The sequence below is a fragment of the Molothrus aeneus genome, chromosome 4 (genome assembly GCF_037042795.1).
Source record: "Molothrus aeneus isolate 106 chromosome 4, BPBGC_Maene_1.0, whole genome shotgun sequence".
NCBI lineage: Eukaryota > Metazoa > Chordata > Aves > Passeriformes > Icteridae > Molothrus > Molothrus aeneus.
This window is the reverse complement of record NC_089649.1, coordinates 14,081,326-14,103,214: the sequence shown is the minus strand read 5'-3', so window position 1 is coordinate 14,103,214 and position 21,889 is coordinate 14,081,326. Positions and strand designations below refer to the sequence as shown.

The 21,889-nt window shown below is 36.0% G+C and overlaps 1 protein-coding gene across 2 annotated transcripts in view; it reads right to left on the bottom strand.

Moving 5' to 3' along the window:
• The window catches only part of LRBA (LPS responsive beige-like anchor protein), a 367,997-nt gene that overhangs the window by 239,096 nt on the left and 107,012 nt on the right, over nucleotides 1-21,889 (bottom strand). For both annotated transcript variants that reach the window (XM_066547964.1, XM_066547965.1), the window contains one exon: nucleotides 9,795-9,859. In XM_066547964.1, coding sequence (XP_066404061.1) covers nucleotides 9,795-9,859 — 65 coding nt within the window. The remainder of the gene's footprint in view (nucleotides 1-9,794; nucleotides 9,860-21,889) is intronic.

Below are 21,889 nucleotides of genomic sequence, written 5' to 3'. Positions count from 1 at the left end.
AGGCTTTCTTTACAACCACAGGATTTATTATTTAGGATGTCTTCTAATGCATCCAATGTTAATTTTAACCCAAATAACTTATTTATCTGAAATAAGGATCCACTTGTCTCTTACTGTATGTTTGAAAGAGTGATGCTTTGCCGTCTCTTTTCCTATGCTTTCAGAATTCCACACTTGCAGGAGACTTGCTCCCATGAGAAGAAATTCAGAGGCAGAACAACACCTGAAGGTCTTTGTTCACTGCCCCTCTCATTCCAGAAAACTGCAGCACAGCAGCCACATGAGGCCACAAGCTCAGGAATCAGCCAAGTTGGTGGATTAGTCTCTCCCCATGGATGAAGTCTTGAAATAAGAAATATGCACAATTCACTGTTCAAGATGTGATTTCTCCTTCTGTTTAGGGAGGCTTGTACAAAAGCCACTAGTTTGAAACCACATTACAAGCCCTTTTTTTTTTTTTCTATTTTTACACACTGTTAGAATAGATGCAGCTGTTGATCAACAAACATACAATTCTGCCAATTTATCTGCATGCATTAGTGACAAACCAGCAACAAGGAACTGTATAAGCAATAGTCTGGGCAGATTCCAAGTGTTTTGTCTCTTTCTCCATGATCTCCAGTAGCACATTCAAATCTGACACATAAGCATTTAAATAAACTCTTTTTATTGAACTAAGAACTGTTCAAAAAATTAAGGGGATCAGAAATGCTCAGGTACTACAATATCATGTATTACAAGTTGCATGTAACACAGTTGGACAGTATTCCATTATTTTCCCTAAGTATGCCAATATCAATATCCTCTGCTAGCTTGATCAGACTTTGAAAAGTAACAGCTGTCCTCTAAAAGGTCTACTTTTAATCTAATTATACACTCCGAGTCCCACTTTTCTTTCATTTGTTTATGAAATCACCCTATATAATAATTGTCTTAACACTTTACAACATGGTTTTCCTTTTTATCTACCAAACATGGTAGATAACTGGTAAGCAGCCCAGCACCTACTATGCATGTCCAGAAAGGATGGATGTGTTCCAAACAAAGAACTACATTCCCTCACACAGGAACAACACTGTCCAAACAGCCCAGAGGTGTACCTAGTGAAAGCAAATACACCTCAAGTTCCAGGAAGAGCTTTTTCTCCTATGGATCAGTGGTTTCTTCTGTCACCCTCAGCTCTCCTTGCTAATCCCACACACTTTCCTCACTTTCTCTATGATACTTCACACAGGGGTAGGCCAGGTAGATGAAACTGAGACATGATTTTTCTTTTTTTCTTTCTATTACATTCAAGAATTTAAATTTTAATCTTTCTTTTCAGTTCAACCTTTTCCAAACACTGCATATGCTCAGATTAGCTTTCTTATAACAAACAATTCAAGTTGTATTATCATCTAGGGCAGTGTGGAGTTCCTTTATGAAAACAGTATCCACATACAAGGCATACCACACATATTTCTATTTTGAATTTACCACTTAAGTATGGAACTTTGTAAAGTAAATATATATATCCTTACATAAATGTAATGATGGCATGATATAATAGAGGAGTCTGTAGCCATCAATAAAAATCAAAGGCAAATATGAGCTCACAGCACCTGTATAAATGAACACACTTCTGCTTATTTTAAAATTAAATTTTAATCACCTACTAAAGACAAATTTTGGGAATCTTGGCAGCTGCTAGTTTTCCATTTAAGGGAAACAAAATGTTGAACAGAAACTTGTTAAGTGTAGCTCACTGCTATCAATAAAACAACTGTTCCCAGGTGAGCAGATCACTGCTGAAGCAAGGACAGGATTCCGACTCTTGCTGAAGAATTAGTTCTACTCCAAACCACAGACAAAACATTTTGTATATGAGGGAGAGCCTATAAACTTAATTATCTAGATCAGGTAACTCTGAGAAACAAAGGCTTCCTTAAGAAAAAAATGTTTAGAAACACCTGATTCTCCTCACTAAGACAGTAAGTGGCACTTCACGGATTTAAAGGACCACAATGGTCCTTTCTGGTTCCTGCTTTGGTCTCTCGTGAAAATCAATCATGAATGTCTTCCTGAAAACAATTTCATTTCCTCCATCGAATCTGTACATTCTGTTCACACTACAGGAGAGCTTCCAGAAAAATACTCTTTTTTTTGTTTGCTTGTGAGGAGTTTTTTGGTGGTTTTTTGTTTGTGGTTTGTTGTTTTTTTTTAATAAGGCTTGAAGTTTATAGAATCATAAATTAGTTTCAGTTGGAAGGGACCTTAAGGATCATCTCCAACCCCACGCTGTGGGCAGGGACACCTTCCACTAGACCAGATTGCTCAGAGCCCCATCCAGCCTGGCCTTGAACACTTCCAGGGATGGGGCATCTGCAGCTTCTCTGGGCCACCTGCGCCAGACCAAAAAGACATTTTACACCATATTCTCCCATAAAATAGTTTTATAATAAGGAAATTATTATAAAATTCCCTAACCCTTTTTGTGCTTTTATCCTGATTTTTTTTCCCAGCAATTAGATTACATTAGTTCTTTCCCAGTTAAACAAAAAGTCCATCTAAAACACATTAAATACTTTTTTTTACAGCAAAATGACAGCTTTTCCCTTCTTTGAGTAAACAGACAGATTGAATTTTTTGTCTTTTCCAAAGTATGCACACCTAAGCTTAAAGATAAACTCAAGTCTAATAATTTCCTTCTTGCTGATGCTTGGTAATCCCTGTATGAAGGTCCACGGACCACACTTGCCTTATATTATCTCATATACCTGCTGATTTTTTTCAGTACTATTAAACACCAAAATGGTGTTGAATGTGCTGATTTACACTCCACCATCCTGACAGATTCTCTTCTTGTTTGTTCTTATTTATTACATGCTATTGAATTATTATTTTCCTGATCTTAATACAAGAAGAATGTGGATGGGCACATTTTGTAGAAGTTAGACAAGATTATTTATGAGTGCAAAGACTCTGGGTACTGGGGCTGCTCTTCTGCTTGCAGTGCACACCAGATTCGAGGTCTCAGACAAACTTTTCTTCCCAAGCACTTTTTTTCCAGACTGAAATGTTTTAAAACATGTGCTAAACTTTGAAAAGATGATCAGCCTAGTAAAAACAAGCAAGGGGATAGATTCCACGCTGGAAGTTAAATATATACTTGCATATTTTGCTGGGTCACGAATGAAGTGCTAAACCACTAAGAGAGGAGTTCCAGCCAAATACATGAGATAGAGTGATTTTCATTGTTTTTCTGGAAAACTATGAGACACAGAAATAAAACCCCTCCTCCAATTTCTGGCTGCTGAATGCTTCGATAAGCAAGTAAAAAAGCTGCTCCTTTTAACAGGGAAAAATTAGGAAGTAAAAGAGACAAAAAATAAATGGAAATGTGCAAAGCAAAAGCAAGTGAGAGATTGACAAATTCTGGATTACTATTACTGATGTCTAACAAGTATCAGTCTTAGTCCAAGTATGAAAAAAGCTTCTTAGGTGACACTGGCAACATTTAGGCACAAATCTATCACAAACTACTGTGGGGAGAGACTAAGTTCCAGGTGCTCCATAACAGAGAACTCTGAGACAGCCAAGCAAGGTGACCTCTCCTACTTGCATTCCTTCCTCATAAACCTGGCATGTAGGAGATTCTCTGACTTCAAAAGGGGATATGTTCTACATGGACATATATGTGGACTTGCATGGGATCTGACTGTTCAATGTGCTAAGTAGTGGAATTACTGTTGCAAGGGCATTTTACAATTGCTTTGTGGAACATAGATACTATACTTTACAGATACTCTACTGAATTCTCAAAGAATATAGTTAGTCCATAACGTCTTAAAGACTGAAGTTTGAACAAATTTATTAACCTAAAATGGGAGAAAAAAAAAAAAAAAAAAAAAAAAAAAAGGCACTCCAAAGCTGTGCAGACTTACCTAAATGCTTACTTGGACACACACTAGCATTAAATGAAACAGAAGTTTGAAAAGGCAGCTGAGAAAAAATCCAATATTTTCTTTCTTTGAGAGCCTCTTAGGACATGGCAGAGCCCATTGAAAACTGTTGTGTTCACATTTCAAAGCCACTGCACAGTACTATTGGAGATGATTTCTGAAAATGTCCCATCAGATGGCAATAGTACAGTACATGTATGCACACAATACAGCACAAATACCTTCTTGTTACACTTGCAATAATTTATTTTTTAGAAAGCAGATGGTATCAAAAACTTTCCATATTAAAAAAAAAGTTTCAGAACTCCCAGGGGTTCAAAAGTGGTTGATGAATTTCCTTTTTCATAGACCCAACAAATTAATTATGTATTCTCACAAGCAAAACCTACCTTTGCAACATACACACCCTTCAAAACTCAGTGAAATAAAGAACTGTTTTTTCAAATGGTTGCGTCCACCACAGTAAACCTTAGTGCACACACATGCACACAAAAAAATTAGGTAGCATCAAGAACCCCACCCAAGTCAACTTATCCAGCTCTGAAACACATTCAGGCTACAATTCCTAACTTTCAGCACATTTAAAATGCTGTTTTAGGTCTAGCCTAATGATCTTATGCATTCAAATTTACACATTAACAAAGCTGCTTTTTCTTTTTTTAAACAAACCAAAAGAATAACCTCAAGACTCAGAAAATAAATAATCAAAAATCTCTTTTACAAAACATACCACATAAACAGAAAGGGTTGTTAACAATCAAAAAGAAAGGAAATGTGGCAAACATGTCTTTTTTCTTATGAAACAAGAGTGAGGTGCAGGTTCTATGTCATTAGAATCTCAGGACAAGGAGGCTGCAGCACAGGGAGCAGACTAGCAGTAATCAATTCTACTTTGGACCAGACTGCATTTATCATTTTTCTCCAGAGCCTTTTTTGGTCAATTATGCACAAAGTCTGACAGTTATCATCCATTTTTTCATTAATAGCTGTATTTTTCTAACTGTTTTTCCATCACAGTAGTTGCTTCTATGGCAACACAACCATCCAACATTCATTCCTTGAGAGTGACCGCAGTGTTGTGAGAGACAATTGAATGGGGCAGCCGACATCTGTCCCCTATTTTCCCTTTAGAAAGCATCCAAATAATTGGCCAGCCAGCTTGATTGCCAAGTATTTCAATATTAAAAATATTTGCATCCATGATCAGTCAAAAGCAATACACAGAATTTCAGACAAGGAACAGCAGGTGACATATGTTTAAATTTCGTTAGTACAGTTCTTAAATTCCTCCCCACCCACTCAGCTATAGAAATATAGATGATTACAGCATTCCAGATTTTATACTATTAGATCTTATAAGAGCATAATACTGTTGCATTTGGTTGTTTCTGGAGAGGTCTGGGACTTTTTTTTTGGTTGGTTGATGGAGTTTTTACTTGCTACAGATGTTAATTTTGCATTCTGTTTGCCTTCCTTCTTCTCCCAATAACTTCTGAATTAATTGTACGATTCCAACAAATACTTTTAATAGAAGGCTATAGTGTCTCAAAAACAATAATTTTAAATCCAAGGGAGCACAAAAGCCCTTGCAAGATTCCTTTGGGAAAAGAAAAAAAAAAAAAAAAAAGCTGGTTTCAACTACACTGAAAGACCCATTAGAAAATGCCCTGATACAGAGGGGAGAATTTTGATTAGATTTCATTCCTCATTACACAACAAAGAACAGGGCAATAAAAAATGCTACAGGAAAACAAGCATGGATACACTTATGAATCCTTATGTTTTGGGTTGCCTTGTTTGAATAAGGATTTGAAAAAGCAAAGGTAAGGAGAGGAAATTATACATGGATTCTGCTAGTTTAATGAGATCGTCTTTAAATCAAACATTCTGGGACTTTTTTTAGCAAATATTCATTTACAAGTGTATAAAAATGTAAGCATAGAACACTGTTCCATAATTCTTCAGATGGCCAAGAAAACTTTGCTTGAGAATATTAAAATCAAGCATCTTATAGAGTCTCTTCAACTGAAAATTGGAAAGAATAATTGCTGCAGCATGCTTAGGAGACTGATCCCTCAACCCCTGCCATGCCAAACCCATTATCACCCCAAAGGGGATAATAACTGTCATGCCTGCTCTCAAGCTCGAGTACGTTTGTTAGTGCCCTGACTGATACAGAAAACAAGATCCAGCATAAGAGATGCTTCACACTTAAGTGTGCTAATGAATCACAGCGACAGCAGAGGGTTTTAACCTTCACACAGCACAGGAGCTGCTCGCTAACCAGTCAGCTACAGGAAATCAGGCTCTAGCAAAAGAGCCATTTGTACATGCAAGGAAATAAAACAAAGCTGAGCTTGGTTTTTAGTTCATAAATAATAGCTCCACCATCTTGTGCATAAGAAGGAAACACAGTTAGTTCCAGGGTTCAAAAAAGGAATCCGTCTGGGCACCTCAGAAGTCTCCAAAGGAGAGGGCTGGCCATGGCAGTGAACTAGATCCCACCTAAAGGATGGTTCTGGTGAACAAATTCCCTTGTCAGTAAGTTGGCAGGTTCGGGCTCCAAAACAGACTCTCCCTAAAGGGAGGATCCAAAGGTAAAAGGCAAGCACAAAGAATGAAATCCAGACTGACAGAAGTTCAGCAGGCTAAGGAAAACATTTCACAACCTATCCTTCTGCTGCACAGATGGCTCAGTACATGGAGGAGCCATGGGTACAGGCAACTTTTTAACAAGGTTTCAAAGAGTATTAATAGTGTTCCCAGACACTACAATAACAGAGAACAATATTTACTATTTTTTATTAAAACCAGATTAATGTTAAATGTAGCAATGTATTGATGTATCTTTTGATGGTGTATCTTTTACTGCACAGAAAGAGGTTATTCTTCAATACCTGCTCCTTTACCTTACATTCTGTAGCTTGCTGGATTTCTACGCTGGCTTTTTTCTTTTTACTATGCTTGTAACCTGGACTTCAGTCCTTCAGTTGTGTATTGCTGTTTTAGGCAGCTTTACAGTTCTGTATTTCCACACATCAGCCTCCTGTTCAGAGACTTTCTTTCAGTTCAAGACTCAAAACTTCACTGGGCACAAACTAATCAATTCTACTATACACATGAAGAGGGTGTGATCTACCTGGAAAGGCAGGGAGCAACTTTTCTGTGGAACACATTAGTTACTTGTGAACATGAAGAAATTCAGACCAACACATTCTGAATGCAGCACATACACTGCAGGTCTTACGAGTCCCAGAGGCAAACTTTCTGCACATATTTTTGTCCAGGGAATCCTAGCCAAACACAGCAAGCCTAAATCTAAAACTTCCAACTGCTGAGAGAAAGAGAGGTACATTCATACCTTTCACATAAAAGCAAAAAATACATTTGAAAGCAAGTAGAAGAGAGATTTACATCTCCCCTTCTAGACTTCTTCCAGAAAGATTTTTCAGTCATCTTATTTGCTCAATAAAAAAAAAAAAAAAAAAAAAAAAAAAAAGTAGAACATACCTCAAGCTGGAATATCCTACAGCACCATTAGTCCAAAACATCTAGTAATAAACACTGGGAATAAAACTCTGATTTACAAAGACTATAGGGTGACCAAATTCCCCCCACCAAGGCAGTACTCAATAGCAATTCTGCGATTCCACAAATTCCAGGCAGTTCTTCCAGTCCTTGATTTTATTTACTGTAACTCTCACGTCATGGTGTCCTACAGAAATCCTTCTCTATCCCATCCTTCCCTGGTGCTGAACCAGTTCTGTCCTTTCTACAACTACTTGATCATATTTTCTTGTGCACTTGTAGAAACAACCTAAAATTCAGCTTTTATTGTGTAACTATGCAGCTCAAGTCTAAATCAGTATCATTCAGATATTTTCTTAAGTTTCAATTAAAAGACTTTCGCTTTTGGAGTTTCTAAGACTATAATGCTATGGCAAAAATATACAAAAAATAGCAAATAGAATAAAATACAAGGTCTGAGATGCTTTAGTCCAAGTGTTAGCATATGTGCAAGAAAAAGAACATGCAAATTGCATAAAGAGAAGGAAATAGTTCTGGAATACAGTTCCTATCATTTGAGGGATAATAGTTTGATTTTAGTGATTGCTGAAAAGCCACAAAGCACTGCAATTCAGCAGTAACTATAAAGGCTCCTGTAAACAGCAACGGAGGAAAATGGAGGCAGATAAAAGGAGCCATTTTTAAGAAATTAATCCCCTCTCCTCTTCACCATAATGAATGTTATGCTTCCACTTAAAAAAAAAAAAAAAAAAAACTAAAAACCCAACTCTGCTACACGTCAGAAATGAAATGAAGTAACAATTACGCAGACATTTTCTGCTAACCAAAACCACACTTCCTAGTCTTCAAGGGATCATTTGTCCCTGAGACAACCACTCTGGCTCAGGCTAGACTCTAAGTTATTGATGTTGTTTATGGAGGTGGGGGAGTGATTCCATCTGTCTGTGATGGGCACTGCATGTTTTGAGGAGAAAATAGTCAATTCCAAACAGTTTACTGATAGAAAGCTTGACCTGGATGAGCTGAATAGCTACTGGGTGTCTGCCATGCACAGCTCAGTCTCAGCAACTGATTTGTCCATGATAATCATCTTACACAGATGAACCTTACATTGTGGTTTACATGTGTGTGGGATCTCTATGTTATCTATGCTAATAAAACATTAATCAAAGGCCAAATTTATAGCAGGCATTTTGTAAGTAAGGTCAAGACAGGTCAGCCTCACATAATAGGAAACAACTATAGGCTAGATCTTAACACTGTAACTGAACACCCTTGTTACTTTACCTTGGCCCTTGGGATCAAGACTAGTAGCAAAATGTTTTTCCTGCCTCAGAATGGTGTTTCGCCTACCATAAACTGAAATGCAACCATTAAAAGCCATTAAAATGGCCATTATTTTTATGTATCTTGAGAACATCTACATCTTAAGAAAGAAAATCTCAAATAGCCATTTCCCCATTCCTAAAATGATAAAAAGGTATTTCTATAACATATTAATTTATGTAATAAATTATTATGGTTTTAGTTAGGTAGTTGTCCTAATCATGTAATATTTATTTTCTATTTGGATTCTTACTAGCTGAAGTTACTCACTAACTGAAGTTACATTTAAATAAATGGCATTTCTTATAATACACCTTAGCTAACTCGTTAAGACATCTTGAAAAAAATCCTTTAGGAAAAAAGTAAATACTGTTCTTAGCCTGCCTCAACAACCAATTCAATATTAATGAATAAAATATTGATGGTTCTGAACACTGCTACAAGTCAAAGAGCATGGCCTCATCACCTTCTCTGTCATTTTCTATAAGTTCCAATAATATACATATAAAGTTATGGATAGAACATTAAACTAATTGGTAATATTAAGAGGGTTTTTTTCCTTAGAGGGCCTCTCCTCCTTTCTAGTTTAAGAGATAGATCAGAAATAAATGAGCAAACTGGAATCTAATTTTTGAGACAGAGAGGCTTATCTCACAATTCCTAGCAGTAATGTCTTTCAAATATCAATTCCCTTTCTCAAGAGATTAGCTGAATACAAATTATACTTTCAACATTAACCAGTACACAAGGACAGGAAGAAAGAAAATCCATGACACACAGATAAGCAAAGTATTTAATGAAACTAAAGAGCATTAAGATTCTGCAAAATCCCATATTCAGAATTAGAACTGAACCAAAGTACTAAAGAACATGAAACCATGCTCGTAAAACTTAAAGAAAATTACACAAGAAGAAAGAAGAAAAATTATTTTTAAAAAGTTCAAGGCACAGAACTCCCTGAAGGCTAAGGCAGAGGTGCTATCAAATATTGTGACTTACCTTCCTTCATTAACAAGCTCAATAAAGGCCAGGCCAGCATTCTTCTGTATAGAGTTTTGCCACTCCTGTGTAAAGACAAAACAGAAGAGAAAACTAGCTGTATAAAAACAAAACTTGGAAGAAGCATTTTCGGAGACAAAATAGGACACTTTCTTTTCCACTTTAGCAACTTACAGCATCCTCAGCAAACGCACAAAGCATTAATTGTGCACGGATCAGGAAGCAATGAATGCCAGCCTGAAGGAATAGGGCAGCACTATTTACTTAAGGTCGTAAGAGTGGAAGAAGAAAATCCAAAAACATCCCACAGAGGATTCCATAATTTTCCTTTGTTATGTCATGTAATAATCGTGAACTTGCTCTGGTTCATGGATGCTTTTTGCCTTTCTGAACCATGATAGTGCCAGAAACTGTTTCACATTAAGGCAAGGGTTATTTCTTAGACACAAATTTCTCTTGTAGCTGAAACCTAGTAGGGATATTTCCTAATAATAACCCTCACTTCAGCACCACATAGTCATCTCTAATCATTTAAAAAAAAATCTGTTAACAAACCAAATATTGCACCATTAACACATTATGTTTTTTTTAAAAATATAACATTTTTAACACACTGAAATAATGCTAATGGCAGACGAACATGCACTGCACTTTCCTTAAATCCAGCTGAACCTTGAATTAAACAAAAGTCTATACATCTTAAACATGTAGGTGAGATTTGCCTGGCTCCCATAAGAGACACAGGGTGAGCAACCAACTCAGATGACCTATCACTGGGGCTTGTTACCCTCATTTGAAAGATGAGAAGAAAACAAAATTACTTAACAAACACAGAAAATAGATTTTTTTAATCTTAGACCACATAGGAACAAGTTAACCTAGTTAAAAATTAGAGCAGTAATTAAGTGTGTACCTCATCTTTTGGGGAAAATGTAGAGGCAAATAGAACAGGACAAATACAGCTCTTGATTTAAACTCTTCAACTCTTCTAATCTAATACAATCTATCTGCAGCAGACAGATAGTTAAGTTTCATGTGCTGTTCCACATCAACTTCCTTGGTTTTTTTACTCTTTGTTCTATGAAATAATAATCTAACTGATTATCTACATGACTACTTTTATCACGGTGGTTATTTTTAAAAAATCTCATCAGCTCCAAGGCAGGGAAAAAGTTCAAAACAGGAAAAACGTCTGAAACAAATTTCAGATTTCTGAAAGTAGGAGGTTTTTAATACACAGTGTCAGGGTGCATTTTTTGGTGCTCAGTGTTGCAGAATTACCTCTCAGTCAGTGAGACAAAGGTTTGATCAGACACACACTGAAACAATGTTGTTATTTACAACTTAAATCCTGCCCCTCTGCCCCCACCAAAAAAAAAAAAAAAAAAGTATTTGCAAATTTCAAATGCAGGGGAGAAATTGTAACTCTGATTTCTCAAGCTGTTTTTCCAGGCCTAACAAATGCTTATCATGTTTATCATGCTCATCATGTTTAAGTTGCAACAATGTATTACAATTTTCAAGGAGTCAGAATTAAAAGCAGAATAATTGGAACACGTGATGTATTATTCATCACAAATTATAAATGTATTTTAGTGGAAAACAAAAAGCCTTTTAGTTTCTAATATTCTAAACAAAAGAGCACATGCAAATAATCCTTCTAAGAGATTTTAAATGTAGTATCAGGTTCTAAATATTTAGCTTTATATAATGATAACTGAAACTATTCTGTTAGCTGAAGTGTGAGAAAACTCAAGAAAAGCAAAATATTTTTTTTCATTTATGACACTGTCCATCTGCTGTTCTGCTTTCTAAAGAGTTCACAACAATACTTGAAAATTTAATTGGTGAAGATGGAGGCTGCCAAAAGTGAAAAGAAAGTGCATTTATCATGAAACTTTTCAGCATTTTTCTCTACATCAGACATCAAAGAAGGTGTTAGTCTAAACATTTTCATAAATCACAGCTGAACACACCCTAAAGCTTATTTTAATAGTTGAAAGAAAAGACTAATGGTCTTCATCTTTCATGATCCATTCAATATTTCCCCACAGTATATGTTCACTCTCAAACAATTACACTCAGTATACATATTGCATTATTGTATCAGCATCTTAGTTATCCATCTCCCAAAGGTATTAGGGAAAAAACATGTTAAAAGCTTCAAACTCAACCACTAATGCAACTAAATAACTACAAAACACATTTCAGCACTTTTCTGAGGAAGGGCTGATCAACTGAGTCGATAATTTCATACCTGTTCTCAGCTGTAGGTAATTGACCATCACTTCCCGTGGCTGTAAATGTTTAGTGACCAAGAGACATCATCTACTTCTAATGCTTTTGGTCTCTGTACTCTCAACAGTGAAGCAAGGGGAAAACCAAGAAGCACTCGACATGATCACAAATAACTCCAATGAAAAATCAGCATAACAAGGACACAAATAAGAAATCACATTTTATTCAAATACTTTGTCTGATAAGGAAATTTCCTAACTCATTCCTGTGTAACCTATTTCCTACTGTGCATTTATTTCCTTAACAGAAACTATAAACAGCCCCATAAATACCCTAGGCAAGGACTAAAACCTTTCCTGAAGTGGTGCTGCAAACTTGATCTGAATTATAATTTTGTATGAAACACTGCATTTCCTTTCTATACAGCTCAACTCCGAAGTGAGCAAAAATACATCCCAGTCCTCTATAGCTTTAATTTTATATCATCAACAAGTTTCATTAGCACAGTCTTACTGAGTGCACAAGGGTCATGAAATGAAAACATTAAACAGTAGTGGTCTCAAACCCCTGCTTTCAGAAACTAATCATCTCCCTTGAGGTTGATATCATGACCTGTTGTTCTATTTGAGCAATGCTGGGGTTATTTAATCTATTTTACAGTGGGGGTTTTTAATTAACCTTAACTAATTATCAGTTGTATGACAGCACCAAATTCTCTAATAAAACTCATAAATTACTACATTTACTTTTTTCTAGGAAATACCAAGACCAACAGCATGCATTAGACTATAACCAAAGACCAAAACATACAAAATACCAGAAGCTGGATAAGACCATAGCCAGCAACAAGATTGGTGTAGCGAACAGGCTTCAGTTCTTGTACATCCCATTTTATGTCATTGTGCCTACATGTGTAGCTATCTCAATCTTCAGATGCATTTTAAAGTCTTTCACACTATTTCATCCTCATATTTCCTTTCATAAAGAACAAGGTACATCTCTAATCCCACAGAATGGTAAATGAAGTTCTTAAAAAAATTCTGCCTTGAATTTAATTTTTTTCCATTTGTTATTGGCTTCCTACCTATTCTGAGTATCCTTGCTCAGATCAAATACTTCAGGAACTGCTTATTTACCCAAAAAGCCTTTTTCTGCAAGCAGCAGATAGCAGGAGCCAGTTTCAAAACAAAGAATGTAGGTGGTTCTTTATACAATGTGTATAAGAAGAATCTATCACCAAAAGCATACCATGGTGATTAAAAGTTCAATAGGATCAAGAGGAAACAGAACAAGTACATATCAAAAAAAATTAAACACATTAATATTGGCTAAATACACAGAAACTGCATCCAATCCAGAAGTATCCTGAGCAAAAGTTGCTGGAGAGTGGAAGAGTATCACACTAGTCCCATTTTATTCTTTTTGAGCATGTCTCTATGTCTATAGTTGGAGACAGGACAAGAAGTAAAGTGGAGCCTTTATCTAGCCCAATATAACCATTCCTAAACTGTAATCACTCAAACAAATAACAAGAAAATTTTGTTGATGCACATTTTTGTTGGTTTGGAATTTGAAATGCTTGCCTGTAGGCAGCAAATGGGCATATCCCCCCCTCAGCTGTACAGCCTTGGTAAAGTAAACAATTATGGCAGGGGTGTTGGACCTAGATGTTCTTTAAGGTCATTTTAAACTCAAACCATTCTACAATTCTCTTAATACCTCAAAACATACATTCTTCAAGGTATATACAAACATTTCCTACACCAACCCATCAACTAGTCTGATGGCTAAGCAATTAACCATGGATCTTGAACAGAATATTTAAAACATTTCCAATAGCTAAAAACTGCTCTATTTCCAACTGTAACAAACTGTTCTGCTGCTCTCATTCATATATAGACACATGCATGCTCCTCAAAAATGCATTTTTCTGAGAAACTTAAAAAAAATCCTTCTAAACAGTTTAACGTATTCTACAATTAAGGATTATATCTAGCAGTGGAAACACACACTCATCAGCAGGCAAAAAGGAGAAAATTCTTCACTAATCCATCCTTCCCATAAAGCTGGTAGAGTTTTGATCATTTATTTTGGTTATGAAACAAAGGAGAAGGATGACTTTGGTACTGACAACTATGAATGGGGCACTAAGGAGCAGGGTGGGAAAATGTGTTAACATATGACTAAGAGACATATTATATCCTAGAGTAAAGGTCAAATCTGCATGAAAAACTTGTTCATAGAGAGATACACTAATCTTTAAGTGCCTAAAGTAAACTATCAAGAACTTTTCAGCAGTGTTTGCACTTGGTGTCAGCACTCTCTCAGCACCACATCCACTACAGGCTTGAATGAACTCAGCAATAAAGAACATATAGTGAAAAGTAGATTATATCTCAGCTGGGTTCTTCATAATTAAAAAAAGTTAGACTGCATGTTAAGCAGAATCTCTGAAAACATAAATTACTTTTAAAGGTTGAAGCATGCTTCAGTTATTTTAATCTATGAAACTCCATTGAAAAAAATTAGAAGCAACATGGACTTATAGGAAATCATATCTAGAAACCATGCAGCAATTTAATATCAAAATTAGCAAAGGCCAAGTACTTACAAAAGAGGAACATTTTGCAAAGATGTGACACAAATTAATATAAAAATAACATGAGAACACATTTGAGATAGTTATCCAGTATATATACAGACATACCTGTATGCTCAAATAAAATTTAAAAATCATAAACAAATAACAAAAGAACAATTAGAAACTGGCTAAGAAAAAAAATATTTTCTATAAATATTTTCATGGCCCTTTCTCCACAGAACATCACCACTGTTGCTAAATCCTGAAACAAAGTGAGAACTTGCAAAAATATTTACTACTATCCTAAAAATTCAGAACCTCTTGTCACCCAAAAAACATTATTGAACAGGCTTGGATTTACTGAAATTTAAACAAAGGCTTCTCTATGAAAACTTTAACTTGGCATCTCTGTAACAAGCCAAACCACCTCACTAATCAATACAGAGGGTTTGATTTCAATAAGGGTGATAAAAGTTACTCTAACCCTGGCCAGCTACAAGCCCTCAACAGATGATGGTCATTAGGGCTCTATCGGGGTCCCACGTACTCGGGCTGTACAAATGTGTCCTATTAGTACAGGCCCTGTCTGCTTGGCAACTCCGGGCTCAAGACAAATGGCAGCTGCTGCCCTTCAAGGTCTGAAGTCAAGTCCTCTGGGAATCTGAAAGCCCAACTGGAAAAATCAAGGCCTGTTCATTAGAGACTGCTTCAGGGGAAACTTGCAAGGCTGCCATTAGAACTTTATAAGAGAGCTAATTATTTTTATAAGACTTTTAAAACTATCAAGCACACCCCGTTATAATAAAAAGTATTTACTGCTGGCATTCCATTAAAAAAGACATTGCTTTTTGTCAAAAAATCTGCTGGTGACAGTACACAACTGAAGTCTTTGTATTGAAAATTTTAATGAGTCTTTTAGGAGAAAGTTGTGTAAAAATTGACTAGATGAGAGAGCTTCTTAAGTGAAGGTATAACACCACACCCACTAATGTGAGAAAATATCCCAAACACACTCATATCAAAGTAGTGAACCACACATAAAAGTGGGCTGAGATTGTGCATGTGTGATTATCTACCCTTGAAAAATAGAAGCAATTCAAGAAACAAATACATTCAGTGTTGCAAAGGTGACTGAAAAGAACAAACAAAATCCTTGTTTCAAATCTGCACTGCTGAGGAACAGCCAAACATGCTGCAGTGCGTATGTATTAATAAATCAGTCAGAATGGCACAGGACCCACATGGTACCAAACATTAAGGCTAAGCAGAAAAATGAAAATTGTTACTGTTTCAGTATTTTTCCTCTGTTTTATCAAACAACAAAAGAAATAATGATAACTCCTTTCATAAAATATACTCTGGGGAAAAGCTGGTACATGACCTTTTTTTTTTATTCATAATCACAAAATTCTTTACTATTTTAACTATGAAACCGAATCAAAGTTTCTGATACTGAAATATTTTCCCAGCTGCACAGCATGACAACACTGTATTGAGTTCTAAGGTTATAACAGATCACTAGTACAGAGTATTTATTACAAATCTGTTAAAAGTGCTATATGAAATTCATTAGTGCTCCTTAATCAATTCTTGGACCAACACGCACATGAGCTTCCGACTGCCTAATTCAAAAAAGCAATTACAACCCTAGTCCTCATGTAAAAGGACGACAGAAAGAAGCTATGTGAAACCAGTTTAAAAGAATGAAAATGTAAAGAAAACAGATTAGGAATGATTTATATCAATGCCTAGTGCTGAAGTTAATTACAACTAACCCAATAAAATAGTGCCTTTATTATTGTACAGCAAGTAATAACCTTAGACGCAAAAACCAGAACTCTTTGCTGACTTTTGCATGCTCAATTCCACAGCACACTACATTAAGAATTAAAGAAGTAGTAAATAAGCCATACAGAAACAGCAGGTTTTTAACTAAAAGCAGAAGAGTCCCCTGCTGTTTAACCATGTGGGTTATTCCATGTAAACAGAGCTTCCTATAAACTAGTATTATGTTGTTAGTGGTAAATGCCTAAAACTATAATGAGAGTTTAATTTCAACACTTAAAAGTTAGAGTTCAGGTCACAGTAAGCTTTTATAGATTCTGAGAATAAATTATACACATGTAGAGCTGGAGTTACATACTTAAGTAGTATTTTTACTTCAGTAATTTTTTTAAAATACTTCAGTATTTTAACTTCAGTAAAAATACCACAGAAAAAACTGTCAGTTTATCAGACAATGCCTTTTGTGCTATGAGATTACTCTCAAAGTGACAACTGTAGTCTTCTCTACAAAGGACATAAATCTATCCTAAAAAAACACATTGTTATGAAAGATATACGATATAAAATATTACAGCATATACAATCTTTAAAAACTACATACAGCCAAAAATCTTGAGATAGGTTGCATTTGTCAAAATTTATGGTAACACCAAATATTCTTAAAACAGCAATAAAAGAAAACTTTAACTTAATCCAAAATTCATACAAAATTATAAAAATATCACATATAAATACAATTATAACAGTAAGAATTTTCACAACATAAAAGCTGCATATCTCTCTGATCAAAATGCATAAGCCTCATTTTTGTATCTAGTTTCAAAGTATGAAAAACTGGGGAAAAAACTGAATGAGTGGTTTTCAGGTCCCCAGTTTCTGATGGAGGAAGCAATTTCCCCAGGCAGCTTTTCCCTTTCTCTCTCCCACTAGCAAGCTGTTGCCATGACACCCCATGAAACAAAATTAGGGGTCAGGTTTGAGTTCATCCAGCAGCAAACCTTCTCCACTGCAGTTTCCTCCCCAGGTTCTTTAACCATCGGCTATTTTCAATGCCAAGATGAACGACTAGTTTCAGAAAGAATGCGAACAAGAATCTTAAAAATTAATTGAGAAATCCAAGTACCAAGCAGTTCTGTAAATAGGCAACAATGGGAAGCACAAAACTCTTAAGTCAAAGGAGATGAGTCAGAAAAACAGACGTGAGGAAAAGCAACAACAGAAGATGAACAAAGGGAAAAGATCCAAATAATTAAGTTGCAGTGACAGCATAATTTTCATTAACAAAGGCAAACAAATTGAGGAATAGCAGGAGCATAACGCAACTGACCCTTGATTTCAGTACTTTTTTGTTTAACTGTGATAGTAATTTGAGATTTTGTAAGACCACTGAACAGGAAGGAAAATGCCTTTCAAGGTAGACTACAAATTACAAAAACGAGAAAATCACAGCAAACTCAGTGCTGTACAGCAGCACCAGTAGTGCTGGACTGGTCCCACTGATAGCAACATTCATCATCACCATGAAATAGCAGCAATCTTCCTGCTCAGTGTTCTTGGCTTCAAATAAATAAATTTAACTAATAAAGAAACAGGACACCGGTTTTGGAACCATAAGCCCCTTTATACACCGGGGGGGTTGGAAATAATGATCTTTAAGGATCCCTTCCAACCCAAACCTTCGATGATTCCATGATTCTGGTATCACCCTTTTCCCCAAATGTAGCTTGGCTTCTATTTAAACTCTCATAATGAATACATGCACATAATGAACATGATTCTTGTTATCATTGTACCTTTGAGGGAATGAAATTCAAGTATCTAAACCAATCCCACCTCTTCACTCATAACACCAGATATCCAAACTTGTCCCTTGATATTCCCTAAGACAATCCTATCCTAATGCAGATCTTTCCTTAAAAGATTTAGAGAAAATGGGGCTAAATCAATTTTTTTTTAAAAGGCAGAAAAACTACTATCTCTCCCATAACTCTCCACTTGCATACTCTGTTCCTTTCCTCATCCTAGATCTATTGTCTTGATTTACACTAAAATATAATATATATAAAATATGTTGCAACAAAGGTCTCTATTATCATCTGTCACTACAATAAACATGATAAATAATAATTTTTTGCTCCTTTCACTGCAAATCCTTACCTGCACTCACCAAGCAGATTTACCAAAAGAAAAATATATCTATCTTGGTTTCAGGTAGAAATAGAAATAAATATCTGCAGAACTGTTAAAAGAGCCACTGGAAAATCCAGCTGTTTCTTCTGAATCAAAATTGACTCTGAACTAGGATCAAATACCTAATAGACCTCAATATCATGATTGCTGTATAATCTGAATTGTGAGTTTGTATCACTTAAGTTAGCACAAAATAGTCATGGAAAAATTAGTGCATTGCCAACGATCCTTGATGAGACAAATCTTTTCCCAGCTGCACAAATGGGCAAAAAGCAGAGATGCATATAAGTAAGAGTGCAAGTCAGACAATAAACTGAACAGCACCACTCCACAAAGTTTCTCTGGGTAGAACTTCCAGTAAATAGCACAGCTTCCCAAATCCCGAGTTCCCCAAGCAGCTCTGCTTGGAAACCGAGACACATTATTTGGTTTATTAACACAAACAAAAAAAAGTTCTCGTATTTGTAATTAGTATTATATCAGCAAGAAACATTGCTGCTCACTGAACTTTCCATAATCTCCTGCCCCTCCCCTGCACTAACCCTCTTTCCATAGTCTCAAATTAAACAGACTGGCTGTAAAACAGCAGGGTGTCAAATTAAGCACACTTTATTTTCAGAGGTCTCCACACTTCGCGGCTGACTTCCTGTCAGGAAGAGTTCCATTTCAGTGCAGAGCCCCACCAGCAGGGAGCTCACAGAATTAAGTGCCAGTTGATATTACTTTGTTTTGCATTTACCACCCCTGAGAATATTGTTCAAAGATCTAGTTATAAAGTCAGCGTGGTATCATCCTTCTGACTAGACTGCCAAGCCACAGGGTGTGCTCTTGCTGCACAAAACTCACCTTAAATGGTGGTGTTTTTTTAAGTCCTAGTGTGCTGGTGAAGCAACAGGATGCCTTTTTTCTTCAGAAAAGTCTTGCTTCTGCAGCTAAATTATGTTCCCTCAGTTTTGAACATCTGCAGCACTGTACATTAATGGAAATTAAGCTGTCCTGTTCCCTATCCCACTCCCAAGATTCACATTCACATTAGACAATCCACTCTCCTCCCTAGACATAAAAACGTATACATTAATCAATCAAACTCTCAGCAACACAGCTTTAAGGGCTAATATTTCTAACTGTAGAGGGTGTGTTTTCCATTAAACTCACACCAACACCATGTCCTGAATCTCTCAGCAAATGCAAATAATTTTTAACTCATGAGAGTTTTTCTTCATATGAGCTTATAATATATGAGAAGTCTACAGAATCACTAAAGATTGTACTTTAGAAAAAGAAAATCAGGGAGGAAAAATCCTCATTTTTGCCACAGAATTCTGTTTTAGTAAGAACAACTTCGGAAAGTTCATCTCTCTACACTCCGGTGTGGCAAACTATTTCAGAGAATGGTTTTGTGGTTTGTAACCCTATCTTTTATCCATCTCTCTACCAAAAGCCTGCAAGACATATTGAATCCTCCAACCAGAATTCCAAGAAACAATGCTTCTCATCACTCCAAACAAAAATATCACAGCTTTAACTACACCTGTACACTTGTACCTCTCTATACACTTTCTTAGTCTAATATATAGAACCCATCTTGACTTTTTTTCATACTTCAAAACCACAAAGCTCAAAATTCCTTCCCAGAAAGCAGATGCGTAGCATAAACCAAAAAACACTAGTTTTTGCTCATCTTAAAATCTCACATTGTACATTTCATCTCCAAATGGGAGAATGAGTAAACCCTTAAAATATCCTCCTAGACCAGGTGTAATGGAAAGATACAGGGATATAAAGCAAACACATTTTTACTGAGACCACCACCTGTGAGGATACAACTACCAAGTGCTTCTTGCATCACTAAGTGAAGAATAGGTCACTTATTATTCGTGCAGTATCGGCAAAAAATTCTCAATACATCTAACCTATTTTCATGCTTAAGGCAAAAACAAAGTTAAAAACTTCTTTGATTTCTATTACTAAGCAAACTGTGAGTATACGTCCATTCATTCACGGCACATTGTTTCTTGCATGAGTCTATCACAATAATGTTTTTAAAATTTAGCCACTGTTGAACACAGAGATTTTAAATAACCTATCTATAATCCATACTAAAAGCACAATATTCCTGAAGCCAGCAATTACACCTAAGAGAAAAAACAGATTTCAAGCAGATCTGAAGTGTAGTAAATTCTGAACCTTAGCAATTTTAAGAAAAGGAGTTTGAAAGAAACTCCTACTTAAACATACTAGGGTGCTCTCCAAGCAATTCCATGGAATTCAACAGGCAATTAAACTCTCAAACAATTTAGAAAGTAACAGGAAATCAGAGTGGGGATGAAGTTCTTACAGACAGGCTTTGCATTATCATGGGGTTTCACACAGAAAATATTACAATAATCTAGTTCTGGAGAGACAAAAATCTACATATTGCTTAAGTCAAAGAACAAAAAAATATATGCAGCTAATTTAAATGTAATTTCAACATTCTCCAGTTCAAAGGAAAGGTTTTCCCAGCTGTTTCCATTTATTTCAATCTTATCAGATTTGCACTTCAGACAGTTATCTACCAATCTGATCTTCAGTTTTAGACACTTCAAATGTGTAACGCAGTTCAATGAAGCAAGTAGCAAAATATCCATAGCACATGTAATCCATTTGTAATTATCCCAAGTACTCCACTCAGTGACAAATACCAAGCATGAAAGTTGTCAATAGACGTTTTCAGCACCCAAACTGAAATCCTCAGATTTCAGAGATGGAAAAAAACCTCACACTCAGGAAGGAAAGAAGTTACACTAGGCATAAACCCCCAGATATTTCAGTGTAAGGGAGAACCCAGGTGTTTTAGAGAACAGATTTGGTAATGTAACCTTCTGTTTTGTTAGAAGGAGACTTACTGACACGACAGAATCTGAAATCCAAGCACCAAAGGTCCACATTTAAAGAGTCTGGATTCCACAGCCAGTGCCCACCCACACCTTCCAGGCCTTTCATTCACATTCTCCCAAGTTAATCCTACTGACCACTAGCCAAACAGCTCACTGTGCGTATATCAAGTGTCTTGCAATGCAGGAGAATGCAGAAATCCTGTATCACAACAAGTAAAAGGAAATGGCAATTGAGGACAAACAGAAGAATCACAATGTTGCTTTTACAAATTGAGAGAAACTAATTTGTTTCAAAAGTGGACTTTTCTACATCACTGCTGGATGCCCTTAAGCTCCTGGACTATTAGCTACTTTGTGAGGATATGCTGAAACTTTTCAGACAGATGATTTTACCTGGTGATAATAATTGTCACCCGAAACAT